Here is a 10,677-nt window from a genome sequence, read left to right on the forward strand (position 1 = left end):
CTCCCATAACTCTGTCCAGGTCTCTTAAGCCCTCCCTTGTGTTGCAGTTTCCCATTTGGACCAAACATTAGTTAGTTCCCCACTTACCACCAGGAGTTTGTTGGCAATGAATGAAAGAGTAAGGAGCTTCAACTTCATAATAGCGGTGGCAGTAAATACCTTTGCATTGTTTTGCATCTGAGTATTGGAATTTTGCTGCAACATCCATATAAAGGTTTCCCATGGCAAATGTTCATAATCGGTCTGTTGAGCTCCTTGCTCTGAATGCGTCATAGCATTTCTAAAATAAGACAGTGTTGTTTGCTTTGGTTTTTTTCCCTGAGTGTGATTGAGTTGTAACTTGCATAAAATAATGGGGCTCAAGCAATTCTCAAAAGGGGAAATGACACAAGTTTTGCAGTCAATTGGCAGCTGACAGATGAGTTATGTAGTGGCAATTGCAGATCTGCCTAGCAATTGAATGGGACGTGAGGGTCTGTCTCACCCTGCAGACCCAGGGTTCTGGCCATTGTCCTTTTGTTGAGATTGGAAAACCTAATTTGCAAAGCAAGTACTACTGGTGCATCTTTCTGTCTGTGGCTGCAGCAGTCTCCCTTGCTGCTAATCGGTCCTTGCTTTGCTTGCTTCTGTCCTTATCCCAGTCTGTAGAGTACCAAGCCCACTAAGAGTGAGCACTGCAGACCCTCAGGAGGACTCTGAGAGTTGCCACTCCACCCAGCTGGAAGGTTCTCTGAGGGCATCAGTGATGCCCTGAGATGGTTTCAGGAATGCAACGAGTACTTTTATAGTCCAGAAAATTGTTGGCAGGCCTGATAGCGGAGAAGGTGTGGAAATCCCAGCAAAAACACTTTCTGTGTTTTAATTTGAGACAGCAAATCTAGGCAGTGCCCTCTCTCTTAGGGTTGAGAAACTGATCATTCTGGGGAGTTTAGCTGCAGGAGAGCAGCAGTAACACAGTTAACACAGCATGTTAGGTGCTAGAAATTGGTAAGCTGAAAGGATCCCAGAGTTAGTAGATCTGTGGGGAGAATACCTCCCAGGGTCAGACACACAGGTCTGTGGGTTGAGTAAGTGAAGATGCATCAAGAACTCCTATAATGATCCAGGCTGGTGACATTTCTGAGCATATACCTTCTCCCCCTCCCCAGTTCAGCAGAATGACGCATCTCTCAAACTCGGCACCTACTTCACACAATGATTTGGAAATATCCCCTGCTACCTATGAAATAAATGTAGAAACACTATGAAAATGCAGCTTTTTTTGTAACCGGGAAGGAGGAACAGAAGAAGTGTCACTTCGAACTGAGCTGTGAGGGCAGCTGCTGGTGTAGATTTGAGGTCTGCAGCTCAGTAGCTCCAGAGGAAGGAGCACTTGGGGGAAAAAAAAAACAACCATCCAACACCTCCCCACCCAAAACCAAACTCCAGCTCTTGTTCTTTGAAAATAAATGACCCTAGCAGTTCAATTCACTCCTGCTGAACTGGAGGCTTCTGGGACTCACTGCGAGTCTCAAATTGACGTCAGCAAGTGCAAATGTAAATCTCAGCTGGCTCTGATAAATGGTGCTGCTAATTGAATTAGAGAGCACTCCAAGCCACCAGCTAATTATGCTCCTCAGGAAGCTGCTTTGTCCAGGTCCATTTAATTCTATATTGGCTGAGCACTCCGAATCTGGCACAGAAAAGGGGAAATATATTACAGCTCCCCACTGAGGAGCACATATTTTCCAGCTCTTTAGGCTGAGCCGTCTGCTTGCTTCAAACGCTTGGATTTTCCATCAAAAAATATTCTTAGTGCAAAATTAATGATTCGGTCACCTTGTTCTAGCATATCATTATCTTGGTTTGACAAGAGACTGTCTCATTCCCTTTAATGGTGCTTTCCTCCACGTTACACGAAATGTTTTCCCTACTTTTATTTTACAAGTAGCTAAATTACTTCTCAGGTGAATGGTTGGTACAAAATTTAACACCTAGAGGAAGTGCAAACGTTAATGCGTTTTCAGAGAGCTTTGATCATGAGCTTCCTACATATGCCCATAGCTAGAAAAGTACTAGGTCCTGCCCACGTGGCAGAGATTCAGCTTCCTCCTGTCTCCTTTCTGCCATTCTCTTTTCTTCCTTCTTATGCTTCTTTCTGAATTCTGCTGCCACCGGGGTAAGAAGTTTGGGTTACAAGACGCAGTTAGGAAGAATCTCCCACCACTGTGTTTATCTAACTGCTTTCATTCCATGTCAGTCTATGAGCTTGGGAGGGTGGACTTGAACATCTTCACTTAGCAGTCCTTGCTTCCATTTCAGAAGAGCCTCCACTGGCATAGCTGTTGAGGAGAACAGGACTGTTGAGTTGTTTTCTCCTGAAGTCCAATAGGTGTAAATTACAGAAATACACTTAGTACCAAAGAGCACTGTGGTTCCATCTCTGCTGGGCCTCCTGGTAACCCTGACCTCTATCCTAACTGGGAGCTGCTCTGGGTGCTGCAGCAGTCGCTCCCCTAGAAACCATAACTCTGGAAAAGAATTCATACACCCCCTGGAATGTGGGATACCTCCCATGTCTAGAGCACAGCAAGAACTGGGCAGAATTTGCCTGTTGCCTGGCTCCAGCCTGAAACTCGCCACTGAAAGAGGCTTGCTCCATCAGTGTCCCAGTAGCATTGCGCTAGAGCCTTGGCTTGGAGTGATTGTGGCCTTGATTTTGCTACCAGTGCTGCTTGGGAGCTCTGTGCTGATTAAGGCTACACACACTCACAGTCTCTGGGGGACAAATTTAGAAGCAAATGCAAATAGAACATTATATATATTCACTGTCATCTGTCATCCCAACCCTCTCCATGTGCCATCTGTTGTCTGAGGTTGCTGAGCCTGACGAAGCGAGGTGACAGGAGGTAAAGGTTCACTGTATGACTTTAAAGCTCTATCATGACTTCCTGAGCTGTAGGTGCATCATCAGCCATGCTTCTCTCATGGCTGCTGATAAAAGCAGGCATCCAGGGCTTTGCTGCTATGTAGTTACTGGCAGCAGAGAGAGCAGCCTTGCGCTTGTGTCCAGTCTGAGTTTCCTTTCAGTGAGAAAGTTACTGCTGAACTAATTCAAAGGCTGACCTTATAGCTGTGGAGCAGATGCTTTGGTGCTACCATTTACCATGCCCGGGTGTCATGTTTTTATATCTGAGATGTGATTCTCTGAGCACATAAACATTATTATTTTTAAGATGCCTCTTTTATTTTCTGTTGCCTTTTTTTAACCTGTGTCCTTAGGCTGGGTAATTGAAACCAATGTAAACTGTTCCCTTTTCACTTTTATAAGTCTTGTTAGTGAACAGTCATTTTGCTATTGCACCAGCAGCATGACTAGCTAACACATGGTGGAAACCAAGGACTCCTTGGGGACTTGACAGTTTGAGTGATACATCATTTCCCCTTGAAGAACAGGGTGAACTTCACTATTGGGGTCTCCTCTGCCCTTTATACACCAATTCACTGTATTGTTATTTGTCATGAGTGCCTTGGCATTATGTATGACATCCACTGGTGGGAAGAGCAGCTATCTTTCTGCTCTGCGTTTCATTTTCCACCCTCAGTGTTTTTCTCCATCAGTCATTCCTGCCTCTCCTTTTTTGATCTTCTTTTTACCAATGGTATTTTCACCTCCCGTTTCACTGCTGATATAAACTGTGAAACAGTGAACACTGACATTTAAACTGATGCTAATAAGGGCTGAGTTGCCAGCAAAGTTAAGAGCATATGGAGAACTTTTCATTGCTCAGAGTTGTTGTTTCAGGCTGTCTGCAAACTCAGGGTGGTTACACTGAGCTGGGTTATTTGGGAGAAGATTTTTGCTACTACCAACTCCTGGAATATCCTTTTGTGCTGGAAAGCAAAGCTGAATCGTGCACATTCTGGAGATATGCCATAAAGACCATGTGAGAACAACTATGTGAGCTGCATTGGACCTATATTTCAGAATACCAACAGGTAAAAGGTGTAGGGAGTGTTTCTCACAAATGTATAAAGAAGAGGAAGTACAGACAGGATAGTAGTGTTTCTGCAGAGCTGTGAGAGCACCAACACTAAGGGTAAAAACAGGCATTTAGTTCCATTACTCAGCAATCAGACCCACCATTACTGGGTGCCCACTGCGTCGTACAGTGCTGGCCTGGGCAGGCTGGCGCTATGTAGGTGCATCCAGGTCAATGGGAGGATGTGAACTAGGTGCTGTTGTCTGACTGCTGTCAGCTCTACGTCTGGACTGAGCGACTGAAAGCATTTTCAGTGCTACAGATTGTATACTTGGGACCTCAGCCATCAGCTGAAGGTGCTGCCTTCCTCTCTGTCCCTGAGCTAAACCACACAAGGCTAATTCAACAAATTACTTCATCTTAACCCAAGCACACACCCTGAGCTCTGGGGAATTGTGCTAGTTTCTTTCCCTTTCTTACAATGTAGAAGCAAGCTGGTACTTTACCTTATTTTTCATTTTTCTTGTTTTAAACAGCATCCCAAGCAGCTTGAACACAGTTGCTTTTTCTTGGTTTTGTTTCTCTTTCTTTGCGAAAGGCAATTGAAATGAAACCACAGCATTCACAGAGAGCAGTCATGGTAGCAATGGTGGGTTGTCAGGCTCAGAGGAAGAGATGCCAGAATAAGTTCAGCAATGACAAGATGTTCATTAGCCACAAGAAATGGAGGAGGAAAATCAAGTATTTGTTTTCAAAGGGATGCCTTTGCTTCTAGTGACTGAAGGGAGGGCTGACCTCCAATTTCCAGGCACAAGGAAATGACAGCTGCAAAAAATGTTCCTTGTTCAGAGTACACCAAAATTACCATCTTCTGCCTAGTTATTTGCTACTAAGAGATTCTGCTTTGAACATGTTCCCAATTCCAGCACCTCAGGAATTCACAAAGAGCAACCATTTCCAGTGATTCTTTTATTTAGGAACTTTGCTGGGTGCTTTACAATTTGTAAAGGCCTAAGTATTATCACTGAGCTTTTTGTTCTTCGAAGTGAAGCAATCAGCATTTTTGTGTCCTAAAGCACAAGCTGAGCATTTGGCAAAAAGCAGGCTTACAAGATGCTGGATGTTGAAAGGAGGCAGACTCTCACAGTTAGAAGTGGGACTCGTAAATTTTAGGGATTCAGACTCGCTCAATCTCTCTGGGGGTAGACAGTACTTTCTGCCTCAGTTTCCCCTCTCCGGTGTGGGAAGAATACTGCTTTGCCTGTCGCTTTGTCAGGCTGCCTAAGAACCCTGGGAGCCTCCAGGGAGATGTAGTTCACAGTGGCAGTTCCTACCATTGTTTTTCAGACTGCGCTTTTGAAAGATATCCAGTGCTGCCTTACAATAAGCAAACAAAACACAATTCATCTTTCTTCTGAAAAAGTGACTTGAATTGGATGTCCAGAACCTTGGCTGTGTTACCAGCAAAGCTGCGTGAACTGCAGTGACCAGCAAGTTCATGCTGGATCTGTGTACCATGTCTGATGACATAGCATGCTGCAAATCAAATTTGAGTGCTGCTGCTGCTTTTCCAAGGTTTATGTGGATGGAGTTAGACTTATGTCTGTCGAGGGCTGATAGTTTACCAACTAGCTGGTCTTAAATAGATAAAGAGATAAGCTTCAATGCTGAGTAAGCAAGACTCTGCCCCAGCCCTGATTTCAGTAAGTTGCTCAAATTTTTGAAGCTTCTAGCAAGGTTCAGTGCTGCTGCTGCAGGACATTAGGTTTGTCTACTTCACATTGAAACCTGGATTTTACTATTCGTTTGCTCAGTAAGAGAATACATACATTTAAAATGTACTTACTTAGCACAGCTCCAGCAATTAGCAACCAAACAAAAGGTACTAATTTGATGCAGCCATTAAACCCTCCATGCTTGAGTACTCTATTGGACCAATTGTTGCAAAGTGCTGTGAAATGCCAGCTCCCAGAACTAGCAGGGTATGAAATGAATGCTGGCAGCCTGCAGCAAACTGCCTTGTAGACTTTAGAGCAGTCCATCCCTCTTTAATTCAATACCCTCAACACAAGATCAGCACAAGAGCAAAACTTCAAAATGCCAGCACCCATCAAAGCTTCTTTCTGCCCTTCAGACATGCATGAAGGAATAGGCAGCCAGAAAGATTGGACAGAAAAGAGGACATGCCAGGAGCTAAACGCAGCCTTGCTATCTTTCACCTTTATAGTGTGCCCTGAGGAACAGGAGGCCTGCCTGTCTGTATGATACCAAAGGCCCGCAGGGTGGTACTGTATGCTTTTTGGACAGTGATATCTGGGATCTAAGTTTCTTTCAATAATTACACCACCTTCCTGCCTTCTCTACTCCTTAATCCTACTGGAATGGATAGTGGGCTTGCTGAAGTACAGGGCAGACTGCTGCTCTTAAACTGGTGATACTGGCACAAACCAGCTTTGGTTCCACCGACAAGGAGAAAATGGGACTGGGCTTCGTATGCCTGAACAAATAGCATTTCTCATTTCACTGACTCACCAACCCAATTCTTTTGCTCAACCTCATTTGTATCATTTTAAACATACTGGCTAATGAACGCTTTAAGGATGATTTGTTTTCCCTTTCTGGTTTCAGGTCCTCAAAGCTGCTGCGTGCATTCTACATCCCTCTTCTCTCAGAACAGTACACATGGTATGCAAACTATACTATTCTGAAATCCCGAAGGTCGAAGCAAACCAGGAAAAAAATGGGAGGCTAGCAACACACCTGGGCAACAAAACCAAAAGCATCTGCTGACACTCTTGGACAGCTGCCTAAGCCATCTTCAGTTCTCTTTTTGAAAGATTGTGCTTGTAAGATTCACTAATAAAGATTTCCCATGAAGTGATTTTGCTCTGCAAGCTTCCAGCTGTAAAAAGGGTGCATCATCTGCTTTCAGTTCTCAGTGTCAGGTCTCTGCTCTGCCTACACAGAACATATTGGTAAGAAACCATTTGAAAATCCAGCAGCCACCTACGAATATATTATCCCTGCTGCTCCGTGTTATTATCTATTATACCAGAGAAGAGAAAAATGGAAAATAAAAAGGAATGACAGTATGAGGTTCTGCTCCAGGTTGCAATCTGGCACTGGGAAGATCCAGCTCAGCCTCTCTTGTTCTCTCTCCTGCCCCCTTCCACTGTCCTCATCTGCTTAAGTATTGCTCACCTTCTCCTAGGGAATTTTTTCAGGTAACAACATTTAGGAATACTTTTTTGAAAGAAAAAGGAAAGGGAAAAGAGGAAAACACCTGAGAGAGAATTAACTGAAATACACTGAATCTCAAGGAATGAAGTAGCATGCACCACAGAGAAACAGCCTAAAGATGCTCTGTCGAGGAGACGCTTTGAAGAATTAACCTCTGCTTTTGGGAGAAGAGACCCTGAACTTAGGAGTTGAGCCAGTTATCTGTTTTAATGGGATCAGTGTTTCCCAGAATAGACGGTATGTGTTACATTGGTCCAATGTGCTTCAGAGCAATGCTGTATTTATTACATCTCCATTTTTAAAACATGCACTGTCACAAGCTAGATGAAGGGAGTTGTTTTCACTCACATCCGTGGAACTTTGTGGGGATGGGATGGCATGAGATGGCGTAGCAAGCAAGTTCCTTTTGCAAAAAGGCTGCAGAAGCTCCATGCCCCACTGTGACTCTGATTAGATTGATGTGTGTGTGCAGTGACAGAGGGCCAGAGCAGGTGGACCAGGAAGCGGATTTGTATGTTTGGAAGCTGTTGGGACCCAACAGAAAAGCACGTGCCTCTGAGGATACATGTGTTGGTCCAGGTGCAGAATGCAATGCTAGGCAGGTCTCTTGGCCAGTCTGCAGGTTAACAGCTGAGCAGGATGGGAGGGGCAGGCTGTACCAATGGGGCTGTGATCTAACATTATACTACTGGGACAAAGCAGGAGGAGCTGGATGAGGAGAAAGGCATGGGGTGAATCGGAAGAACAACTTTAGAAACATAGGGAGAGGTGTTGTGAAGCCCCTGCATTTTATTAAGGGAGAGGGTTTTTAATAGCATTGTGCTCTATTGGAAACACGGCTTATAAACTGCAAAACATGGCAAGAGCAAACAGTGTACTGCTTCGTTGTCTAGATGGTTACAGCATGGAGAATGCAGTTCTCTTCCATTGCACCCCCACTATATGGAGGAGCAGATTGAAGCTGAGACTCTAAATTCAAACTTTGAAGGCTTAGGGAACCATCTGTGATGTCTAAGTCTTGGCTCTCTTCAGAGAGATGGATTTCACCCTGTGCAAATATCATCCTTCATAAGAGTCAAGTGTGGAGCTTCAAGGTTTTCAGCCAGGTAACTGGTGTCTTGGGTGAGTTGGTCTGGATGGTCAGACTCACATTACAGATCAGCGTTGTAGTGTCTGTGTTCATAGTATTCTCCCACTTCCCTCCAGCCGGCTCTACCCCTCATAAAAGTTTACATGTGTTGAACAGGGCCCTACAGTGCCAGTAAATCAAAACCAAAACTCTTTGCCCTGCTTGTTACCTATCCCCTTGCTAATCCCTGACCTTAAATCAAATAAAGAAACAAATGCAGTTAAAGAACCAATTGCACCTCTCTCTGGTGCTGTTTGTGTGACTGTTCCATGTGGTCATAGCCTGTAACTTCATGCTTAATGTGAAAAGACAGTACAGTAAATATCTGTTTTAAATGACTGTGGGTGCTCCACCTTTCTCTTCAGTTTGATTCCTATTTTGGGGTGGTGGTGGGAGACTGATAACTTGACAGTAATTAGGTCTTGCTTTTTGAATGCAGATGTGGATGCAAAGACATTGGCGCCAAAAGGTGGAGCTGCATCCAAAACAAAACATTTTTAATGGCATTTTGTAGTTAGCTTTTCTGGTTTTGTTAGTAAGCTTGAGGGAGGGGCTTCTGATTTTTTTTCTTTTTTCTTTTCTTATTGCTTTGACCCTAATTAAAGCAAATGTATGATCTCATTGTGAGGAGGCAGGTTTGGGACAGCTAATTTATGATCTCTATTAAAAAATAAATAAAGTCTTGTGGTTTGTGAGCTCGTGGGTAAAGGGTCAAACCACAAATTGCTGATCTGCCTCAGCTGGATTCCCTGCCTAGAGTTGCCTCAGGCAGAGAGGGGTGTTGTGACCAAACCTGTTGGGTAGCACATCAGGAACGTGGCAATCCACCTTTATCTCCTTCTGTCTTTGGAGGAAGAGCTCTTCATATTATTCTGGGTGGTTCTGGAAAAGAACCCAGATGGCTTTCTACAGTGCTGCTAGTGTCTGACCTGACACACTGACAGAAGCTGGTTTTCTCACAGAACCATAGATGGGCACAACCTTGTGGTCATGACTGTGGCTAGATCAGGTGTCTTGCATGAAGCTGAGAGATGGTGCAAGACACTTGCAGTTGGTCGGAGAATGTACAGGGGTTACAGTATTTCTATCCTCTTTGCTGGCAGTACTTCTACACCTTTAAACTGAGGGTGAGAGCACTGCAGGTTGGACAAGAGCTGCTGTGAAATACTGGGACTCAGTAAATTTCATCTTGTCTGAACTAATCCAGTCTTTGCAACAAAGAGCACTGAGGTGGAGGCTCCCCGAGGAAGTGCCAGCAATGAGACAGATTGACACTCACAGAAATAGGCTGAGGGAAGTCACGATTTCCACTGAACTATTTTTTCCAACTTGTCTGCTGCAGCAGGATTTAAGGTCTGTTTCAGTTTTGCTCCTGCTTTTTCTACCTGTTCCTGGTGTTCAGCTACAACCTGCTCCAAAGGCAGGCATATGTGTAAGCTGGTCATCTCCACCTAGGGCTCTGCCTGGGCTTGGGGGCATGTCAGAAGAGGGCACTCCTGGACTTGAGCATGTTTCCAAGGATGTTCAATGCAAATTTGCTCTTTTTTGAAAGGAAAACAAAGAGGACACTGTCTCCACAGAGCCGATACTTCAGCTTTCCTTGACTCAGGGTTTTTTTCCTGTTCAAAGTTTTTTGCCTTCTTTCTGTAGGAAAATTATTTGAAATAATGTACTCTCTTAGAAGCCAGGAGCTGAGTGTGTGAAGAAGTAGAGGCAAAGGAGTTGAGGTGTGTGGAACAGATACCTTGGGCATGAGTAAGAGTGAATAAAATGTTGAGAGATGTATGTAGGCTGGGAAGGCTTCAGGCTGGCTTAGCTGGAAATGCCACAGGCCAGCTTTCAGGTATTACTGGCAGATCTGCATGGGAGCTGGTTGTTCTAGGACAGATTTATGGCATGTTGGCAGCTGGGCTGTCATATCAGAGCGCAGCTGCTGTTTGACAACTCTTTGCTCCATAGGAATGGGGAAGCACTTTCACGTGCTACGTTGCACTGCCAACACACAGGAGATTTCTGCAAAGCGTGGTGGTGGTACCTTATTTCCAAAGCAGACTGTGCACCCTCTGTGTCATACTGAAGGGACCGGACCAAAGCTACCTGCTACCTGGGACAGTGATGGTCAGTGTCAACTAACAACTCCTGTTTCCTCTCCCCTATTCCCCTGCCTTTTCTCTAGTGAGCCTAATGCTTAGACAGTTCTTACTTGTGGCCTTAGTGGTAACAGATGTTTCCTTGCTACTTGTACTAACCTCAGAAGCAGGGACTATCCTAATATTTGAGTCCACCTCACATCCATAAAAAGGTATCAAGTTAGTAGGTTGTGTGTTTATTTTGTTGCTGTAAGAA

General features: G+C 44.5%; 1 protein-coding gene across 1 annotated transcript in view; it reads left to right on the forward strand.

The window, feature by feature from the left end:
* The window catches only part of ALG9 (ALG9 alpha-1,2-mannosyltransferase), a 33,577-nt gene extending 26,863 nt beyond the window's left edge, over positions 1–6,714 (forward strand). Inside the window, exon 15 of the mRNA XM_074162383.1 lies at positions 6,591–6,714. Within this exon, the coding sequence (XP_074018484.1) occupies positions 6,591–6,714 (124 nt within the window). The remainder of the gene's footprint in view (positions 1–6,590) is intronic.
* The last annotated feature ends 3,963 nt before the right edge of the window (positions 6,715–10,677 follow it).

Source organism: Numenius arquata, chromosome 22 (genome assembly GCF_964106895.1).
Source record: "Numenius arquata chromosome 22, bNumArq3.hap1.1, whole genome shotgun sequence".
Taxonomy (NCBI): domain Eukaryota; kingdom Metazoa; phylum Chordata; class Aves; order Charadriiformes; family Scolopacidae; genus Numenius; species Numenius arquata.